The sequence below is a fragment of the Glycine soja genome, chromosome 19 (genome assembly GCF_004193775.1).
Source record: "Glycine soja cultivar W05 chromosome 19, ASM419377v2, whole genome shotgun sequence".
NCBI classification, from domain to species: Eukaryota; Viridiplantae; Streptophyta; class Magnoliopsida; order Fabales; family Fabaceae; genus Glycine; species Glycine soja.
The window spans coordinates 47,853,637-47,875,142 of NC_041020.1; the positions used below are offsets into that span (position 1 = coordinate 47,853,637).

Genomic DNA, 21,506 nt, shown 5'->3' on the forward strand with positions numbered 1-21,506 from the left:
TCAATAGGATTGATTATTATTTTTTTAATAAAAGATTTTATATATTTTTAATTCTTTAATTATTGCCTAAAAATAATGATTAATAAAGCTGTGTTTTAACGGTGTCTCCATCGTACGTGTGTGTGTATATATATATATATATATATATATATATATATATATATATATATATATATATATATATATATATATATATATATATATATATATATATATGATCGTAGAATGGACGCGCATATGTTGGCGAGGAAGGAGGAATGGGGATCCAAACATGCTGAAAATCACTTTTTTTCATAACAATGTTTCGTTATGTGATGTTGAACTTGAATAATTAGTTGATACTGTAAAATAATCAAAGTTTTCATTGTCTTCAATTATATATCTAAGAAATAAGTTGATGGTGCCCTGAGATTTGAAAATATGTTGACTCTTTATTTTCAATCACTTGTGAAAAAGGTCACTGGCTTATTTTATTGTTTGCAAATGATATAATAAATAATTATATGAATTTTCAATTATTTTTTAATGGATCTATTTCTTATTGCGTATAACCATATTGTATTCTATTTTAACGAAAATACTTTTTTATTTCCTCTAGCATAAATTGTGATAATAGTTACTTTTTCTATAGTAATAGATAACATACAATATAATTATAATAATAGATACATTTAGGGTGATCAGAGAGTAAGTTTTTAAATATGAAAATAAAAAACAAAACATTAATAACTTTTATTCCTTTTGCCACAGTGAATAAAGAAGGTATAGGTAGCCGCGCGTGGATTTGAATAAATGTGGGGCCATGGGGCATTCAGTTATTCAGTTAAATTGGTTGAGTGTTAGTTTCTTGAAAGAAAGAAAGAAAGAATGTCTGAGCGAACTGGTTCTGGTTCTGGTTCTGACAGGACGAAGAGAAGCAATACGAGTGGAGTTGAGCCACACGAGAGTCGGAGAAGGAAAGAAGAGAACCTGATCGGCGTCAGAAGACAAAAACGTGCCCGTTTACGCTATCCGGTGCCTATCTTTTCTTCTTTCTCATTTTATTTTATTTTCTTCCTACACGTTTAACGTTTCAATCTTGTTTAGGCTTTGACAGCTATTCCCAAGTTGCTACAATCTCTATGTTCTGAGTACCCTGCCTTAGAATCGCAGATAACTTCTCACTTAAATACTCTGTTAGCACTTGATGGTATCAATTCATATTTGTATTGCATTTGATCAAAAACTTTGTTTGGTGGGACACTAATTTTCAACCTATGTATGTTAAGATCAAATCCCTCTGATTGATGATGTCCTTAAGGATGTTGTTCTCCCTCGCTTTGTCAAGTTCTTGGATGACGAGAAAGAACCCCAATTTCAGGTTTGCATTCCCCTTCTCTTTCTCATTGATTCACCTCACTCACCCAACAACGCTTATTGTTCCTTGTGCAGTTAGAAGCTCTATGGGTTCTAACCAATTTTGCGGAAGCATCATCCAAACACACAAAAGTTGTCCTTGAAGTTGGTGTCATTCCCCGCATTGTGAGCATTCTCAAGTATAACAGCGAAGTAGAAATCCTAGAACAGGTCAAAGTCTTCCAATTTTTATATTCTTCTTGTATGAAGCATTTTTCCTACTCAATTTTGGTTTCCCATGTCTTGAACAGGCGATATACGCTTTAGGGCTCATTGCCGATTATTCCCCGAGCTATAGGGATCGTGCTCTTAGCAATGGTTCTCTTCGACCACTATTATCTCTGGTGGAATCACTTCCAGGATCGTCTATGTTGATTGCAAGGACACTTTGTAGTTTGGTCCAAGGAAAGCCTCCGGTGAATTTTCAACGGGTGGGGACATTTCCTAAAATCTTGCTAGTGAGACTGATTTAGATTCAGTGCATTCACACATTTAATAATTTGGAAACCAGATGAAAATTGGACTATTCATGATTTATTTCGGTAAATCAGAGTTGTAGCACACATTTGAAATTTGAGTGGTACAATCTTCATTCTATGGTTACAAATATGGTGACTATATGAATGTGTTCATGCAAAGTTGACTTCACTGAATCCAGTTCCCTTGTTATATAGACTGAGAACTGTATCAGCTGTAAAAATAGTTATCAAAATATAAATATAGATAATTTGCATATTCATTGTCATCCTCTCTGCTCCATAATAATATGCATATGATACCGTTGTATTCGGTTAGTGAGAAATGGACTTGATCTCTGTCAGGTAAAGAATGCCTTGCCTGTCCTTCAGAAACTCATCCACACGGCCAATGAAGAAGTTGTATCAGATGCATGCTGGGCTCTCTATCACCTTTCGGAAGGCCCAGAAGACCAAATTCAAGCTATTATTGAGGCAGGAGTATGCCCAAAACTTGTGGAGCTTCTACAGTATGCTACTCTGCTAGCTCTTTCAAGCTTACATTATTGATTTTCCTCTCATTGCATTTATTTATTTGATGCCAGTACCTTTTGTGTGTCTTTCATTTTCTGGAACACCATTTTCTTTTTCTGTTGTTCGACAATTTGGGATGATTAAGTTTCTTTTTATCAGGCATTCATCAGTTGCAGTAATTTCACCTGCGCTTCAGACTCTAGGAAATATTGTTACTGGTGACAATGCTCAGAAACAGGTAGAAAGAAGAATGTATAATTATCTTTTGATTCTTGTGAAAGCATGTTTACCGTGATTTTTATATTATGTGGGCAAGGTAGGATTGTGTATCTAGGAGACTAATTATTTATATATTTTTGCCATTATAGAGATTGTAGAACAATATTGGTATCAATGAATCATATTGACCATGAAGACAATATCATTTTTTTTGGGTCCTTTCTCTTTTTTCTTCTGTGTTTTAACTTTGTAGATTTTTCCTCTTTCGACCTAGTTCTATTGCTACTAAATAAGCCAATTATTTTCAGATTGTAGTTGATAACCAAGTGCTCCCGGGTCTTTACCAACTTCTTATGCGTGGAAACAGAAAAAGCATCCGTATAGAAGCTTGTTTGGCAATCTCAAATATCACTTCTGGGAACGAAGCTCAAATAGAGGTAAAGAAATTAAGGTTAATGTATCACATAATCTATCTTGCTTAGGTGTCATATGCATGTTGAAATTTGAACATTCATTTATTAGTGAAGTTTTAAAACTAGCTCCTATTTCCCAATAATATTCTTGGTTTTAGCTGCATGATATTCATGAGTTATCATTGACATCGAGTGATTTATTAGAGAAAAGGTCATATCTGTAGAAATATGAATGCCGACTGCAGTGTTTAATCTATTCTTTGACTATTTGAGATTTTCATCTCCATAACTGTAGGAGGGAAACCCCTTTTTTTGTTGGCAATGTTTTGTTTGTTGACGTAAATTTCATTTCATATCTAGAAAGAATCAAGATCATCCTGTGGGGTGAAATTATGTGACTTAATAGTGAAGAAGCTTATGTGTTTTTCCTTTGAGTTTAAAAGGAGGCTGAATGTGATTGACATTAGACATTCGTTTATGACTCATGATTATTGCTGCAGGCTGTCCTTAAGGCCAATATTATACCTCAACTGGTTCAAATTCTTCAACAAGATGAGTTAGACATCAAGTCGGAGGCTGCCTGGGCGATCTATAATGCCACTGCTGGAGGATCTCACGACAATATCAGGTATAGTTCACCATTACATTATATTTTATTTTCCTTTATCATAAGTTTTCCCCATTCTATTACTTAAAGGTTTAGGATTACATGGATGACTTTTATCAGTGGAAAAAAGAAAGAAAAGGCAACACAATATGGCTTGAAAAGAATAATGCATGTAGTGGGATGGGATCTACAGTTTTCCTGTATACAGGGAAACGTTTTATTACTCCTGCATTATTGCAAAATTAACTTGATTTTTAATTGTGGTTTATTAATTAAGTTTAAAATGCTTACTTTGGCGGCAATATATATATGTTAAGATGAAACTTAGGTGTATGTGGAGCATTTTTGTAGGTTGCTGGCGGATCAAGGTTGCATTAAGGCACTATGTGATATCTTGACCTGTCCAGACCTAACGGTTGTATCAGTTAGTCTGGAGGGGCTGGAGAACATTTTGAAGGTCGTGGGAGAAGCTGCCAAGGAAATGGTTTGTGGATGTGAAGGATTGGATAAGATTCAAAATTTGCTGACACTGACAATGGAATGCGATGAGAACGAAGATGATGAGAACGAAGATGAGAACGAGCACGAAGAGAAGCTAGAGGTTTTTGAGATAGCGCATAGGATTTTGAAGACGTTTTGGCCAGAGCTTGGTTTGGAAGAAAATGAACTCGAGAATCCGTTGGATGGTAGTCTACCTTTCGAGGTAACCAATACCTGACCAGTGACAACCCCCCAAGTGGTTTTAATTTGGGATCATAGCTAGTAAAGATTACATCTGTTAATAACCCAGGTTTTCATATTTTTTCCATTTTTTCAGTTATCTGTTGTTTACTCAGCCATGCATGGCTCAGGATTATTTTTTTGTCTTGAAAATGTGGGATACTTGTTTGGCATATTACCAAAAGTTGTTAACCGGTTACATGATAATACAGTCAGTTTTACTTGTTAAATGTCTTGCCTTTAACGGGCACAGCTCCATGAAATGTTAAATATATCGCTTGCATTTCACGGAGTAATAATGAGTGATGCAAACTAGTTAATCAATCTGAAATTCTGTGGCACCCTCGATTTATTTCTTGAATTGTGTTTTCAAAACTCATAATTAGTAGCATATCAACAACAAGACTCTACCAAATCAGTCTCTAGCTAGTGTGAAACTGAAGAAATGCGAAAATGGTTGAGGGTCATTGACATATCAGTAGCCAATAGTTAAAGTCTATATCTACACCTGACAAAAGTCCACTACTCCAGGCAAGTACGTGGGCTGAGAAAATTAATAGCCCAAAGCCATCCCATCCCATAATCACTGATATATCACAAATTCAAAACTTTGTTTAGACTAAAAATCCACATAATCGTGTACTTTTTTTTCTTGATGATTTTTAATATTTTTTAGTTGGTTTGTGACCTGTATTAGAACTATTCATCGATATCATTATTAACTTCACTACTAAGTAATTCATGTACATTATATAGAATACACGTGAAATTGTGAAAGTAAAAAAAAAAATTATAAGGAATAGCCATTTAAAACTTTTTTTTTTAAATACTTAAATATGATTTTCTTGAGAAATTTCATTATTAAGAAATTTCAGTTTGGAAAAAAGATAACTTAGGAGAGCAATCACAACGGAAATTACTTTTATAATTTAAAAGTAACAAAATAAAAATAAGGACCATATATAACTGTATATGAATCAACAATACCCTTACGGTTATTCAAAAGTGTTAGTCAAGTCTTTTAGTGTCATTTGCTCGATAATTTATATCTTGTTGTATTTTTAATGCTGGTAACATTTTACTGATTTTTTTATATAATTTTTATCAGACTTATTTTGTGTCTGAACAAGTTATATAGCAACAAATTATAAGCCATTAATTTACTATGACAATCTATTTAAAACATTTCACTTAAAATTTTGTGGTTTCTATTTTTTATTGCCATTACTGTATTTTCCATAAATTTCCGGTTTGAAAAAAAGAAAAAAAAAAACTTTAGGCTTTGATCAATAAACAATTCAATCAAGTCACCTAATGGCTAATAATACACAGTACATATGGAGAGATAAAGTATGAAGATGGAAGTTAGTCTCAAATCCTTGCTAAAGACTTTAGTAACCCCTGGTTAAGTCAACTAGAATATTTTCATTTAATTTAAATTATTCCTTAAAACTTGCCACTCTCGCACACACATTTTTAAAATATCATTATTAAGAAAATAATACTCTCCTTTGAGCTGATTGTTAATTACTATTATTATAATTAAATTTAGGGAAAGTGTTAGATGATTCAAAGTAATATCATTATTAGGAAATAAAACAATAACATTAAAAATCTTTAAATACCGAAAAATCATGCTAATTATAATAAGTTAAATAAAGAATAATATTTATTAATGAATTTATCTCAAAAAAATATTGATTAATGAATTAATAAATATTACTATTGAAAATCATGCTGGGATATATTGATTATTAATGGATTAATAATATATTATTATTGAAAGTTTTAGTGTTTTTTTACAGTAACAGTTTTAGTTTCTTAATAATACTGCTTCTTTCAGTAGTGTAGGGATAAATTTCTTAAAAATACTTATCAGCATAGTAAAAACAATAACATGGTTACGTGACAGATTTATTAAAAGTGATCGGTTATATTTTTTAACAAATATTAGTTATCGATAAAATAAATATTATGGACTAAAAATATAATTAAAAATAATAATAATGAAGAAGTAGAAATAATTAATTAAAGTTAAACTTTCAAAAATTTAAGTTAAACTATTTAACTAAAATACATTGATCTAAATAAACAATATCAAAATAAATATGCAAAACTTTCAAAATTCTTTATTGCTTCTTTGTTAAGTAATGGAGAAATTTTATCATTTTCAAAATTTTTATTATTATCAAAATTTTTATTATTTTTTATTATTTTCAACAATATTATTTAAAAACTATCCTTATGAAAATATGTTTCTTTTAAACAAAAGGTAGTAATTTTTTTAATAGAAAAATATAGTAAATGTTTAAAAACTATTCTCATTAAATTTAGCTACTGATTGTTTTAAAAAATTATTTTATTTCCTCCACATACATATTGTTTCTCTTCTTCTTTGTTTATTATATTTTTCTACTATAAAACTCACAGCACCAATAAAGCCCAAGACTTAGAATTGGGCTATAAGTCCAAACCATAACTGCACAGATTGATTTTGGTGGTAATATCAACCTATTTATGAAAAAGAGTAAAAGATTAAACATGCACAATCTTTCAACCTACAAGTTCATAGTCTATCTATAACATCAGCCAATAATAGAAAAAGAGTAACTGTATCTAATATTCTAATTTCATTGATGTTTCATATGAATTTCCTACCGTCACCCATCATGTATTTAAAGCCACTATCTCGTCATTTTCAGGGAAAGACAACTAAATGTGTAAAGGCACGTGGAAGAGGTAGGTTCATTTTCAAGGCAGCCAACTTAACATTAACAACTAAATGTGTATCTAATAAGACTTGACCCTTTCAGCTAGTAATTGCATTACTACATATAACTAGTTCCCTATCTTTATATAGCACCAGGCGTAACAATGAATAGTCCCTGTGGGGGTATCTGACAAAATTGGAACTTTCATAGAATGATTAACAGCATGACTCCTCTGCAAGGATGATACGCACACAAATCGAAAAATGATTTAATTTTTTTTGGATTTCTCGGTATAGGTGTCTTTCCTTAGTTTGGTTTTCCTGCTTCTTTTTATTTATTTTTCTGATCTTTGGGGGCATGTGCTTTCTGAAAATAACTCACAATTTGCATATCTTTGAAATGAGGAACCACATGTTACAAGGTTTCATTTTATACAAAAGCTAATAACAAAGAGCAAGTAGAAAATAATAAACAGTAATCAAAGATAACAATGCTCCCGAGGAGCTTTCTATAATGAGAAATTCAATATATACATGTTTGCATATTCACAAAAGGAAAGCTTTATTTATGATAGCCACAAACAATATGGAAGATATTGTTTTTCCAATGTGATTTTTACTGCTTCCTATCAAAAACTCATATCATACCCTAAACCCTTGACTGTACAGAAGAGCCTCTCTCTGATCAGACGAGAATCTGAGACTTTGCAGCATGACGGGAGCATTTGATCCTGCCACTCTTGTGAAGTAAACAAACACATGTCTCAAGAATCTCAAGATCCTCATCCCAGGATAACAAGGAAACCAGTTTAGGATTCTTCAAAAACATCTTAGATGCAAGGTACCCAGCTAAAGTCCAAGTTTGATAAAGCCGGGCCTGTTTGCCAACAAATCTTGCTGAGCGTGTGTCATAATATTCTGGCCATGAATCACATGGCAGCCTTTTCTCAGCCAAAGCAACTGCTTTCTCTGCTAGTTCAGTTCTCTCCATTTTCATGCATGCAAGTGTGAACTGAAGACAATGATGCATTAGGAGGAACCACATCCATATTGAAGCAAAGTTTAGATGTGAAGATCAAAACACAAATATTTTCAGTAAGGAAAAAAATTTACCTGCCACAGAAGGGTTGGCCAAGACCCACCATTGTGATATGACCAAGGGCTGCATAAATTATGACTGGGGTATTAGTTGAAGACTTAAAACATGTACACCATAGAAGCAATTTTGAATACAAAAAATATAGTATTTTTCTTAAGGAAAGAACTCATAGACATGCAAAACAACCGAGAGAAATATCAAGGGAAGAGTTTATACGTATTCTTTGGGTCGCTGCCCGTAATTATTCGCCATTCATGATGCTCCAAAGCAGGATAACATATCTTAAGAGGCATTTCCCCAACGAGATCACCCCATTTTGTTTCTATCAGATTCAAAATAGCATTATTCTGTCTTGGGGTGCCCAAAGAGGAAACAACAGACCAAAGATTTCCTAGCATGAAAAACCTGAAATCCATGTGAGCTGGTTGCAGATTCCCTAGCAGATATCCTCCTTCCTCTGGGATCCAATCCATTAGCCACTTAGGGATTTGATCTGGATAGATGTTGAACTTGTTTGTGGCATCCAATGAGTACTCTTCTGTTTTGTACCTGTATATCTCATTTAACTTTCGCATATCCAACCAATAGTATTCTCTGATGTGGAATAATAGTGCACTGAGTCTGTTGTTAATTTCTCCAACCAGATTATTGGATTTTTCATCTTCAGTAACCATCTCACGGGCCGAGCGAAGAGCTGAGTAAAATAAAGCCTGCAAAGTAAAAGCTTACCACATATAAGCTCAACAAAAATGGAGAGATTCTAAGTGAAAAGCAATGGAGACAGAATTCTAAAACCACACCACCTGAATCCAGAGTTACTCTTCTAAAGTTCAACATAGATACATTAATGTTGAGTATATAAACAAAAGTAGGAATACATATAATAAACTAGGGAAAATGCAACTGCTTGAAGTAAAACAAGAATGCATGAATTCCAAATCCTTATAGCACCTAATATAAAACACAAGAATGCTAACATTGCTTATTTACACTCACTTGAATCTCAAGAGGGTGACCATGAATACCCATCCTCCTGTCTATCATGCAAGATCCGTCAGTAACTAACAGGGAAGGAAACATGTCGAAGCCATCCGTTAAACACAAGTTAATGATCATTCTTAAGCCTGTTTGAACATCCAACCTTTCTTGCAAGCTGTAGTCCCCAGTAATCTTTCCATAAGCCCGCAGCAGCGTTATCCACCACAATCCTATCAGAAAACCAAACACCAACGTTTTTTGTGATGTTACTCAAATGACTATTGTTTACAATGCACAAGCAATCTCCCAAATAATTACCCTTTCACAGGCACGTCATAAAGAACAGAAAAACACTAACCTGAATCTACAGGAGCAACACGACCAATAGCTGATTCCCCAAAATCGGGATCTAAAACTTCTTCTGTTTTTCCTTGATCAAATTCCACTGTTTTAACTTTGAAACTAGCAGGCATCAAGCCCTGCCCTGGGCTATAGCAGTCCACTGTTTTCTCCCAACTCTTGCAATTGAACAAGAGAAGGATGCAAGATATTAAGCATCAATAAAAAGAAAGCATGACATGATGGCAAATAAGTAATAGTATCACATTTATTTACAGTTTAATTAAGAATAAATCATCAATTTATCCTTGAAGTATTACGCTCCCTCCGAAGTTGAGTTCCTAAAGTAAAAGAATTATATGACTAATCCTTCGAGTATAAGAAATTAAGTTAAGTTGTTCCCCAAATGTTAAAAAAATCATTTAAATTGGTCCTTAAACTTTACTAAAATATATCAACTTAGGGACTAAACTGATGAATATTCAATACTTGGGAGATTACTTAGGCAGGGGGGTAATACTTGGGGGATGAAATTAGTGGTTTATTTGTTTAATTAAAATGAGTCATCTAACTTGTGATATAAATCCATGACCAATAACAAGAACAAGCAACTTCATCTTCATGAAATGCATCCCAAGACAACAAACAAGACCCTGAAGAGTATATGCGTGTTTGAAAATTTGTTGAAAAGTAAAAAATCAAATCTAATTTTATTGAAGGGGATGTGAATCATCGCATTCAAGCAGGATGGATGAAATGGAGAAAAACATCGGGGGTGTTATGTGATGCAAAGGTACCGATCAAGCTAAAGGAAAAGTTTTATCGGACTGCGGTAAGACCGGCGATTTTGTACGGAACAGAATGTTGGGCGGTCAAGAGCCAACATGAGAATAAAGTAGGTGTAGCGGAGATGAGGATGTTGCGGTGGATGTGTGGTAAGACTCGACAGGATAAAATTAGAAACGGAGCTATTAGAGAGAGGGTTGGAGTAGCGCCTATTGTAGAGAAGATGGTGGAAAATAGACTTAGGTGGTTTGGGCATGTAGAGAGAAGACCGGTAGACTCTGTAGTGAGGAGAGTAGACCAGATGGAGAGAAGGCAAACAATTCGAGGCAGAGGAAGACCCAAAAAGACTATAAGAGAGGTTATCAAGAATCTCGAACTTAATGATTTGGATAGAAGTATGGTACTTGATAGAACATTATGGCGGAAGTTGATCCATGTAGCCGACCCCACCTAGTGAAATAAGGCGTTGTTGTTGTTGTTGTAAGATATGTGGAAGCTATAACTACTAGCTTCTTAGTAAACATGGCAAACCACATTTACCTGGAGTTGCAAGGTGTGAAGGAGAAAGTTCTTGACAATCTCCTTTTCTCCCTTGAGCAAGAAAGCAAGAGCCGAAGGGATAAAATCCCGAATGAAAACCTGATCATAATTCAAAGATTGCTCACTATCTGAATCATTTGCTGCCACTGTCCCCACGGGGGAGTCAAAATATGTCACAAGTGCTTCCTGCAGTAACCTCCATGCCTCTTTCTCCACTTCTGTTTCCTCTTCTACGTTCTCAGCCTCATCATCTGCATTCTTTACACCACCCAAATTCTCTGTGTTCTCGTCTTCCTCACCAACTTCTAACCGAGACTCTTCCTCAACATTATCAACACTTTCCACCACTATTGGCTTCACATTCATGCCACCCTTAACGTAAGCCATTTCACCATTGTTGCCACTGGCGCGTGTCCCGACCGAGCCCGAGAAGTCACGAGCCTTGAAGTTGAAGTCAACTCGGGCAATGGCAGAGGCACCCCGTTTTGCGGTTCTTGTTGCACTTAAACTAAGGGACCTTGATTGGCCAAAACTCGAAGAGGGTAACCCAAAAACTTGTTGGTTACCATGCATTATGCGTCCAAATTCGCGCGTATGAAAAGGGCACTGCATGGTGTTGTGATCAAGATTGATGCTACAAGGGTTAGAGTAGTTAGACATAGACATGGCAAGAGAATGGTGACATCTTGCAAGCAAAGATGAATTCTTGTAACCAATGAGAATCTTAGGGGATGGTTTCATGGTGCAGTTGCAAATAAGGTTGAAGGCGATCATACCAAAAGAACGGTAATGCGCAAGTGTGTGAAATGGATTTTGAATGTTCTATTCTATCGAAGTAACGGCAATTGGTAATGGCAAAAAGAGATGTTGAAGAAAACGACGACTTAAAATTGGAAAAAGAAACAAGAATGGTGAATATCATTCATGTGAATGTGGCCTTTTTATTATGCACAGTATATAGGAAAGGAAAAGGCTACCTTGGGAAACCAAGATATTTCTCACCACAGAATCCCCATTGTTAGAGATTGGTTCTGTATCCCCTTTTAGCAAACGACTTATTTTAGATTTTTATGGTCAAATATCTGCGAGTGGATCTATTAGTTGCTTACAAAATTTAGATTAGTCTCTATTTCTAACCTGAACATTGGGGTTTGTAGTTTGCAGTGGCAACTCTCAACCGTGGTATTTACTCCGAAATCAGTGTAAAGTTGTGCATTTTTGCTATATTTGGGGAAGTTCCGTTATCTTCGGAATGGAAGATGATTGTTGAACAATTTTTAATGCATTTGGATTAACTTATTATAAATCATTATAATTTGTTTCTTTCTTATAAATTAAGCAAATCGGAGTATTCATAATTTTTAAGAAAATATATTAAATCGGGTTTAGTTAATATTCTGCCACTCCACCAATATAAGAATTTTTTAATAAAACAAATTCGTATGAACAGTATATTTTTGCAAAAAGTTTAATTTCTCTGAGTATAATTTTTTTAAAAAAAAATCAATCAAAATTATTCGTATATATAATTTTTAAGATAATTATTATAAAAACTAATAAATTTAGTATAAGACAATTATGATAATAGTATAAAAGTCTTTTACATGGTAAGTGAAAATACTATTTATACAAAATTAACCTTTTTATTTTCTGTGTTTAATTTAAATTTTTAATTTAGTTAATTAGTTTTTTAAATTGTTTTTTATATCAACAATTCCTTCTAACTTTGTTATGACTTCCAAATCCCCATTGTCTTCGGATAAGCATTGAGCAAGGAGCATCCCCCCTCCCGGTGGAAAAGTCTTGGTCTAGAAGATTATTTATAAAACAATTGTATCTTGTGAATTTTTTTTTATTTTTTTTCATATAAGATAGATATTTATAAAAAAAAAATTATCCAAACATGTCTTTATTATTCTACTACTCATACATAAATTATTACTGCATGGATGATGAATTGATTTTCTAGTTTTCCTCCATAAATTTTTACTTATAGATTGTCTTTAAACAATAGCATGGCATGGAATTACTTCTTATTTAAGGCACTGTTTCGTTTAAATGAATGAAGAGAAATGTGAAAGTAAAAAAAAAAAAAAACACATAAAAAAAGAAAAATATTTAAATTAAAGTAAAGTATAAAGATATGAGATTATATCAATTTTTAAAATTTTCATCTCAAATTTACCCAAGAAAAATTAAACCAAATACTACCTAAGACACACACGTACATCTTAAAATAGGATGGATTTAGGTGGAAAAAAGAGAGGGGAGAGAGAGAAAGAGAAAATAATAAATATGATAAAAAAAAGTTTGTGAAAAATAAGTATTTTCCTAAATTGTCTTGAACTAAAAGAGAAATTGAAAATATAATAATAACAATAATAAACTTACATATGAAAAATAATTTTCTATATAATTTTTACTTAATATTCTATATGGTAAAAACTACGTGATGTATTCTTTAATTGAAGATTTGTGTTATTAAACTAAAACGTGACACCAAAGTCAGTATTTTCTAATATACATGGCCAAAAATGAATTTTGATTTGTAAGCATCTGAATGCCATAAAAAACGATGAAATATATTTTTTAAAAATAAAATAAACTAATAAGTGAGTAATCATATAATAGTATGAAATTTCAGAATTCAGAGGCATTATATTTTTGTTTTTGTTATGAAGAAAAAAAGAGACTAAAGATATGAAGGAGAGAATCTAACAGGACTAGGATCGAACTGTCTGTGTGGTTTTACAGTTGAGTGATCTCTTGTCTTGGCAATGGCTAATGGGGTTTTCTGCTTCGACCCATTACCCATACGACGCCGTTTCAGTTGCCCAATCACATTCACTCCTTCCACTCACCTCGCTGCTCCCATTCCCAATCGGTAATCCTATTCTACTCATTTTTCACGCTTTAAGATTGTTCTGTCTTATCTTAATTGATGATAGCTTACTCACAGTAGCATCTGACACTGGATTTTGACATTGCAAATAAAATAAAACCCCTTGGGAATTCAATTCGGTTATTTTGTTGTTGATTTCCTGGCTTGGCTTCCAACTAAAATTAGTATTTTGGTTGCACAATACCACGGGAATGAAAACAATGCTTTATAATTTTATTTATTTGTAAGCATTTTCCTTTACACATATTTTAACTAGTTAGTGGAGCACAGGATTGTACCAGGTGACGTTCTAACCAATTTGTGTTTGGTTAGGTTACTTTGGACAGAGAAGCTAAGTTTCTTGTGTGTCTCATCTTTACTGGTTACTCCAAACCCACGAAAGTCCAGAAATATAGAGGAGAGTTAATTAACGTTAATCTGCCATTGAAATGCAAAGGAAAGCAGAGGGAGAGATTAGGTTCATATTTTTGGTAATGAGTACAAATGGAAGAGAGAGTGCAACTCAGAAGGCATAATATAAGAACTAGCTAAAAAATAATAAGTGTCTTTTAGAGTGGCATTTCCAATTTATATACACCCTTATCTTCACATTAAATTAGAGAAAGATCAAAGATGTGGAAGCTGCAGAGAGTAACTTGGCTGTTGATAAAGAGAATCATGTCTGAAACGGGTTACCAGACACACATTAACTCTAATAATTTGTGTGCTTGTAACTTGTATGTTCCATAGAACGAGTACTGTGAGCCTTGGCATAGAATCTTAGTCCATCCTGAGTGAATCTTTTCTTTTTTACTATCTTGGCATGGTCCATCTACAACTTGGCTTTGATTCTACCTCTGCTAATATATAACCAGGCTAAAGCTTTTGCAGTTCCAAGGAGGAAAGCAATGTCATTGATCTTATCAAGTTACGTTCTATCAGAGGTTGGTTTAGCATTGGCTCAACAGTCTCCTGTGTTCCGTGAATACATAGACGCATTCGATGGTTGTTCATTCCAGTACCCGGGGAGTTGGATTCAAGTCCGAGGTGCCGGGGCTGACATATTCTTCAGGGACCCTTTTGTTCTTGATGAAAATCTATCTGTTGAAATTTCGTGACCTTCATCTTCCCAATACAAGAATGTTGAAGACTTGGGTGCACCTCAAGAAGCTGGAAAGAAAGTGCTCAAACAGTATCTGACTGAGTTTATGTCCACTAGACTCGGCGTTAGACGTGAATCAAATATTCTTTCCACATCTTCAAGAGTAACTGATGATGGAAGGTTATACTATCAAATTGAGGTTGGCTAACAATTACATTCAAATATTCAGTTGCATGAGTTTTTCTTTAGTCACAATGATGACCATGGCATGTATTGCCAGATGAAACTAGTTGGTTGGATTGGCATAAATTGATACCATTATAAATGAAGTACATAAATAAAATTGCTAATGAAATCACTCTGGATAAGTAATGCAATGCATCTTGAAGGCATTCATAAATCATATAACTTCTCACTCCTGATTGCAAAATTACGTAATTGACTAATTAAATTTGTTGTCTCTATGTTGCAAGGTAAACATAAAGTCATATGCCAATAACAATGAGCTTGCTGTTATGCCAGAAGACCGAGTGGTACGTCTGGAATGGGATCCGAGGTACCTATCTGTTCTTGGGGTTGAAAACAACCAATTGTATGAGTTGAGATTGCAGGTGTGTTTTCAGAGGAGGAAAATGATATTCGTCGAATCATGGATTCGTTTCGAGTGAACAAGATTGCCACTTAGAACTAGAATGTTGGATACATGAAGATGTTCTATGGTTGAAATGATCTTTATTCTAATGATCTCCTTCTCTAACCTTTTTTTTTTTTTTGCCTTAATTGCATTTATTCCTTTTTTTTTTCTTTAGCTAAATTTTGGCTATACTATCATCTCCAGTGTTACATTATTGTTTTCACTTTCATATTAATGTGAGTGTGCATGTTAAATAACATTACTTTTAACTGTTCATGTGAGCTATTGTGTCATGTCTCATCAAATTTTAAGCCACGTCTAAAATAAGAATCGTTAAAATAATGCAAAATCTATGAATATTATAATAGAAATAGAGAAAAACCCAAATTAAACTTTGGTAAAATAAAATAAGAAAATATAGCCCACAAGCTTATAGTTTAATTGGCATAAGCTCATATAAGATTGACTTATGATGATAATGTTTTTTATTTAAATTTTCATTTGACTATCTATTTTTCTCCCTACTCCAGTGCTTCATACGTAACAAACATTGGCATTGTGCTCAATAATAATTATTCATCTGATCTTTTATACACAAGGAACTGAAAGTTTTCTGTACCATAAATTCCATTTTATATTTTTTTTTTTACAGAAACCATAGATTCCATTTTGTAGTTGATACTTCAATGAGAATGCTTCATAACTAAAATTTAGCCTACATTCAAAGTAGATTGTTGGATAAAATGAAGCAGTGAGGGATCACTCATTCATCTAAGATCATTAAAAACGACAAATCGTTCTCAATAATACCAACCGTTAATAAAAGAAATCAGATTCAAAATACAACTCGCACGATTCTCTCATAAATCCAGGATAATTCCAATACCGAAACACTTATCAATCCTAAAAAGAAAATAATTTGAAATCAGAAGAGAACACTATCAACTCTTTACAAATGAAACTAGCCGTGTACATGCAACAAAATTTCATGTCCAGAATCATTACAAGTCTAAGATCACTCAATGTTAAATACAAAATTATGACCTGACTTCAAATTCCCCTGCCCGAGTAAGAGCTCGAAAACCTTTATAAAAACGGTAAGGTACGGTCTTCAGATCTAGTTTATCTATTTGCAGACCAGAGAGGGCAACACCCATAATCCTAAAACCCACTTGAAATGTGGGAAAGACATGAAGGCGATCCAATCCAGTCTCCAGCACCAATGTTCCTGACATTGAAGGGGCTTTATCCTTTGGGATCCGACCAATTGACCAAGAGCATGTCTAATAGAAACAAAGAACGCTTCATATTACATCGCAAAAGTAGTACAAAGAAGTTCATATCTGACTATTTAGACTCCCTGGTTTCTACAGTAGATAAAAAAGGAAAAGAAAAGAGATATTGATGCATATTAGGTACCTTGTTAGCAAGGATGTTTACTATTCCATAATTCGAAGTCAGATCAGCTGATAAGATGCAAGAAGGAAGTTGAAACTGCAGAGTTACGTTATCAATTGTCTTTCCAGGATCATTTCTTATGCCAACCAATATACTCACACGGCATGCTCCACCATCTGAAGTCAATTGTGGCTTTACATATATCGGGGTGTTCTTCAATTTTCTAATTCTGAATAAAGAAAAGTGAAATGTTCAAACTTTTAGAGAAATAGAAAATTGGGAATATTATTGAATGAAATTCAACAACAACAACAACAACAACGCCTTATCCCACTAGGTTCAACATTCACAATTATATCTTTATCTAAACTGACTTCTCAAATGAAGGTTCCAAATCCTAATTCAGACATCAACAAAAAGCCGGACACCGTACCTGTAACTCATAAGCTTAAATTGTCCATCAGGAGGCACAAAGGAAAGAATTTGATTGGATTCCCAGGGCTGATATCTAACACAGGGATGGAACCTCACATCATCAAGGATTGAAGGATTTGCAAATGAAAGAGTCAAATCAGGAAGACCTGTGATATGGGAATTCACTTGAACCTCACCATTGATCTCACATTTCACCAGAACTCCATCCCTGAATCAACAGAATTTTTAGCAATGAGTATAAAAGAAGCTGAAAGAAATCGTGCATAAGATACCAACTACTATAGAGGAGTCTCAGGATCATTGAAAAAGTTCAGCCATATAAAGTTCCACAAGTTCAGGCTTCCAGCAATCAGTAATATGCTGTTCACAAAGGTTGCAAAAGGCTAAGGAGGGAAATGGAGAGGCAATAAAGGGATGAAAAAGAATCCAAAGATCTCTGTTTCTTCAACTCCTTTCTTTGTTAGAAATGGAGATCACGTAATTTAAAAAAGTATATCAATTTGAGTTATCCACTACCCTATGATCATTTCTCTGCCAGATACCTAGCTATTCATTAAACATAATGAATGATTTCATCTAGCCGCTTTGCTTAATATTTTTATTGGAAATGTAATACATGTTGTTGTATTATTTCAAGGAATATTTAGTTTGCAAGTTAAGCAATGAAACAATGAACTCTAATCCGGTAAAAGAAGACTGGGTTAGTGCCAACCCAGATGAGGGGAGAAAAAGAAAACTACACTACTAAGTAATACAATAGCCTATCCCACTAATACATTTTCAACATTAATGAATTATAGTAATAATTTCTTCTTTAAAGGTAAACGAGTACAGCACATAATTATTTCTTTTGCATGTAGTCTTAGATTCATAGCTTGAAGTCTTTAACTTTTCAAGTTTGCCACTATAACTAATCAATAGGACCATAATAAAAAAGGATAAATGAATCACCCATAAAATTATCAATGTTAAGAAGTGAAAGACAACAATTGGATCAGATAGACCTGTTTATTGTTGCATCCATTTCTTCAACAAGATCTACATAAACTTCATTGTTGGCATACTTTGTGTCTGCCGTTCTCCAGGGAACAAGAGATGCAGTAGCAACTGGAAGGGTATCACTCACATTGGAGCTGCTTCCAGTCACAACACTCAAGACTTTGCTAACAATATTTGGTGGAGCTATCATCTCTTGCAGGATATTAGGTTCCGTAGTTAGCGGGAAGCCATTGTCTATCATCTCATCCAGAAGCTACAATACAAAAACAACGCAATTAAATTTTGCCTCTAAACAACAAATCAATGGGGGCAAAAACTCGAAACAAACACTTTAGCAACTCTTAATACCTCATATACAATGACAAAGTTGTCTTTGATCAAGTCTTCATTCAACCCCCCAAGATAATCATTGAGAACATCAGCTACCCTACAAAGGAACTAAAAATCAGATGGTTAAAAAAACAAACACAGTAGCATTGGTGATTGAGTTGCAATTATAACTGGGAACACACATACCTCAATGGCCATCAATGGAGGCATTTCGACTTGAGTGCAGGCCAAAAAAGTGATCCCCTCACGAAAAACTTGGAATAGATAATGTGTGGGAGAAGCAATAACTGGCTGTTGCTATACAGAGAGAAGAGAAGAAGGTAAATAAAAGTAAAGGGTAGAGAAAAAATGAAATTTTTAGGAATGAAAATGAAAACCTTGAAGGAATCAGGTTGAGAAATGGCTTGGTCCCAGAACCAGGCACATATGGAGCGATCTACGCGGTGCCCACTAAGCTGTTTCTCTAGCATTACCTCTCTGAGGAATCCAATTTTCAGAGTCAATGAAAATTCAAATTGGAAATGGGGAATTGAATCGCGAATTGAGTAAATTGGGATGAAGTTCATTTGAAATTCGAATGACCTAGACAGAGTAAGGGAATGCGTGAATCTTACCCGGAATCTGACAGAAGAAATATGCACTGCAACATCTTTCGCTCTCTTTCTCTAAATCAAAGCTGGGAAACAAGGGAAGGAAGGGAAGGGAGAAAGTGATGTTTAATAAGGTTTGTGAAAGTTTGTCGTGAAGAAAATGGAATCTCCATCAATTCACAAAGGTCGATACAAGCTACGTCAGTTTCCTCGTCCTGGAGTTGAGACACCACTGATCATTGCCCATCCAAAAACCAATTTTCTCTACTAAAATACTTCAATTATAAGTGATAAAAAAAGTGAAAGTTATATAAAAAATAAATATGCATAATTATAATCAAATAATGTTCTTTTTTAATCAGATAATAAACATTTATAATAATCTAATAATAAAAATATATATATTTTTGCTGTGATTTGATAAAAAAAATAATTTTAAATCAGTCAACGTAATTGAGATGTGTTTTTATTAATTCTAATTATAAATTTACATTAATATATATATATATATATTAAAAAGTGGAAGAATTGATTTTCCAACAAGAACTTCTTAAACTCTAAGCACAGCAGAAAATAATCTTGCATTTGTTTCCCTAAGATTTCAAAAGGGGAGCAATCAGGCAACCAAATCATGCACTTAAAAAGAATTAATATCTTTTCCGAATGTGGTTTAAGAATTTCTCTCGAAATATTGGTTATGTACAAAAAGATTATATGTTTTGAAAAACTTTTTACTCCCTGAATTCACCATGTTGTTCATGTTGACTCCGAGTTGAAGGATTTTTAGTACACAGGCACAAGGGTTTAATATACACCAGTAAGAGTATTTTTTTTCCTCTATGTTCATAAGGATTAAGGAACATCATGAACTCGTGTGAATGTTTTAGTTAATTTAATGAATATGTGTTAGTTAATTTCAATGCACACAAGATTTTCATGACTCATTGTTTGAAAATAAATTTTGAAGAAAAAACACGAGCTATCTAATCTCCTCCTCACGTTTCATAAGTTTTCTTCTAATATAACTTTCTGTACCTAGCAAGATGAATATACGCGCATGAATATACGCGCATTGTTTCAAGTCAAAACTATTTATCGCAATCGTTTGATTATTAGTTTTACATTAATTTTGGTCAATGAGTCGATCATTATCCACAATTTCAACTTTTCAATATGATAGTATAAGCACTAACATGTAATGATGAGAAATTACCTAATACGATAACAAACTCTATAATAAAATGATAAGCGCGACAAAAATAAATTTTCATGTCAAGAGTATCAATAGCGCAAAATAAAAATTAAAGAAATCAGAGACATTAACGTAAAAAATCCATCAATGCAAAGATAAAAATCACGGGTCGTCCAAATTAAAGAAATAACTTCACTATAATCAATGAAGATATAAGAGAACTTCCAACAAGTGCAGGAAAACATGCTCCAAACAGTCAAATTAAAACAAACCCTCAATTGGTACGATAAAGACAAGAAGATAAAATCTCAAACTATAGAGCAAATAATGCGAAAAACTTATCTCTCTCTACAAATATCTTTTTCCCGATTCAACCAAACAATTTGAATTATCACACGTGTAGAACCTGCTGTCCAAAAATCATCCCAATCCAACGGTGAACAAATACGCAGTTGCAATCTGAAAAACGTTCTTTAGTAGGTATACGAAAATCACATACAAATAAGTCTCTTTCACTTTATCTCCCTTTCTAATTTGACTCCTCTCCACTTAAATAAGTGAAACATACAAGTCTTCTCATTTGGACCTTTACTCCACATAAGAAGGGAGTCCAACAAACCCAACAAATATCCTGTCACAACTGTGTGGAGGTAATCGCCAAATTGAAAATCTTAGAGCAAGCTTCAAACTTTCCTCTTAGTAATGTCTTAGTCATCATATCAGCACCATTAAAAGATTTCACCTTCAAAGGGTCACAAACATATGAATGCTGACTGTAATGTAGATGAGACCCGTGAGGCAATTGTTCTAGTGTGTATGCAAAAATCACAATGATTTTCTCTCTCCTTCTTTCTCTCTCAATGATTTGTAATTGTTTTTCTCTCTCAAATGAATCCCTCTCACTATATCTCGCTCTCTAATTTGACTCCCTCTCCACTTAAATACGTAAGACATACGAACCTTCTCATTTAGGTCTTTACTTCACATAGGAAGAGAGCCAAAAAAATCCAACATGTGAAATGGTAGAGTGGATAGAGAATAATGTGATTTCTTAAACCTCCAATGCTAACAAAACAACAAAGAAAAAATATGATTTACACTTTAAAAAAGTAAGTATTTTACCATGTAATTTGAGAATAATAGTCTTACT

The 21,506-nt window shown here is 33.7% G+C and overlaps 3 protein-coding genes and 1 pseudogene across 4 annotated transcripts; 2 read left to right on the plus strand and 2 right to left on the minus strand.

The window, feature by feature from the left end:
- Positions 1 to 867: 867 nt before the first annotated feature.
- LOC114398895 (importin subunit alpha-4-like) lies at positions 868 to 4,575 on the plus strand. The gene is made up of 10 exons (XM_028360997.1): positions 868 to 1,014; positions 1,087 to 1,189; positions 1,269 to 1,360; positions 1,432 to 1,566; positions 1,647 to 1,826; positions 2,217 to 2,380; positions 2,544 to 2,622; positions 2,912 to 3,040; positions 3,517 to 3,644; positions 3,975 to 4,575. The coding sequence occupies exons 1-10, from the start codon at positions 868 to 870 to the stop codon at positions 4,339 to 4,341; spliced, it is 1,524 nt and encodes a 507-aa protein (XP_028216798.1). The 3' UTR covers positions 4,342 to 4,575.
- A 3,018-nt stretch (positions 4,576 to 7,593) lies between these two features.
- On the minus strand, positions 7,594 to 11,678 carry LOC114398143 (alkaline/neutral invertase A, mitochondrial-like). Its single transcript, XM_028360300.1, has 6 exons — positions 10,796 to 11,678; positions 9,489 to 9,648; positions 9,149 to 9,360; positions 8,369 to 8,862; positions 8,167 to 8,215; positions 7,594 to 8,065 (listed from the first exon to the last, which is right to left on the minus strand). The coding sequence occupies exons 1-6, from the start codon at positions 11,567 to 11,569 to the stop codon at positions 7,739 to 7,741; spliced, it is 2,016 nt and encodes a 671-aa protein (XP_028216101.1). The 5' UTR covers positions 11,570 to 11,678; the 3' UTR covers positions 7,594 to 7,738.
- Positions 11,679 to 13,466: 1,788 nt separating this feature from the next.
- Positions 13,467 to 15,688, plus strand: LOC114399866 (annotated as a pseudogene).
- A 496-nt stretch (positions 15,689 to 16,184) lies between these two features.
- LOC114398337 (AP-3 complex subunit mu-like) lies at positions 16,185 to 19,424 on the minus strand. 2 transcript variants are annotated; one of them, XM_028360522.1, is made up of 8 exons: positions 19,189 to 19,424; positions 18,952 to 19,051; positions 18,761 to 18,871; positions 18,593 to 18,682; positions 18,250 to 18,497; positions 17,244 to 17,453; positions 16,832 to 17,039; positions 16,185 to 16,695 (listed from the first exon to the last, which is right to left on the minus strand). In XM_028360522.1, exons 1-8 carry the CDS (start codon positions 19,221 to 19,223, stop codon positions 16,450 to 16,452), a joined length of 1,248 nt encoding a protein of 415 aa, XP_028216323.1. In that variant the 5' UTR covers positions 19,224 to 19,424; the 3' UTR covers positions 16,185 to 16,449. The 2 variants fall into 2 exon arrangements, with proteins under 2 accessions (XP_028216323.1, XP_028216324.1); XM_028360523.1 differs by having other exon boundaries at positions 16,207 to 16,695; positions 18,761 to 18,865.
- Between the last annotated feature and the right edge of the window lie 2,082 nt (positions 19,425 to 21,506).

What these genes read in the sequence shown, in the direction of transcription:
- LOC114398337 (XM_028360522.1), bottom strand. Translation starts at nt 19,223, where the DNA reads ATGTTGCAGTGCATATTTCTTCTGTCAGATTCCGG. An exon ending in ATGGATGCAACAATAAACAG is followed by an intron (nt 17,454 to 18,249) that starts GTCTATCTGATC and finishes CTGTTGATTCAG; the next exon opens with GGATGGAGTTCTGGTGAAAT. An exon ending in TTTAAGCTTATGAGTTACAG is followed by an intron (nt 17,040 to 17,243) that starts GTACGGTGTCCG and finishes TTCTTTATTCAG; the next exon opens with AATTAGAAAATTGAAGAACA.
- LOC114398895 (XM_028360997.1), top strand. Translation starts at nt 868, where the DNA reads ATGTCTGAGCGAACTGGTTCTGGTTCTGGTTCTGACAGGACGAAGAGA. An exon ending in AGAAAGAACCCCAATTTCAG is followed by an intron (nt 1,361 to 1,431) that starts GTTTGCATTCCC and finishes TTCCTTGTGCAG; the next exon opens with TTAGAAGCTCTATGGGTTCT. An exon ending in AAACTTGTGGAGCTTCTACA is followed by an intron (nt 2,381 to 2,543) that starts GTATGCTACTCT and finishes TCTTTTTATCAG; the next exon opens with GCATTCATCAGTTGCAGTAA.
- LOC114398143 (XM_028360300.1), bottom strand. Translation starts at nt 11,569, where the DNA reads ATGATCGCCTTCAACCTTATTTGCAACTGCACCATGAAACCATCCCCT. An exon ending in TTCACACCTTGCAACTCCAG is followed by an intron (nt 9,649 to 10,795) that starts GTAAATGTGGTT and finishes TTCAATTGCAAG; the next exon opens with AGTTGGGAGAAAACAGTGGA. An exon ending in GGCCAACCCTTCTGTGGCAG is followed by an intron (nt 8,066 to 8,166) that starts GTAAATTTTTTT and finishes CATTGTCTTCAG; the next exon opens with TTCACACTTGCATGCATGAA.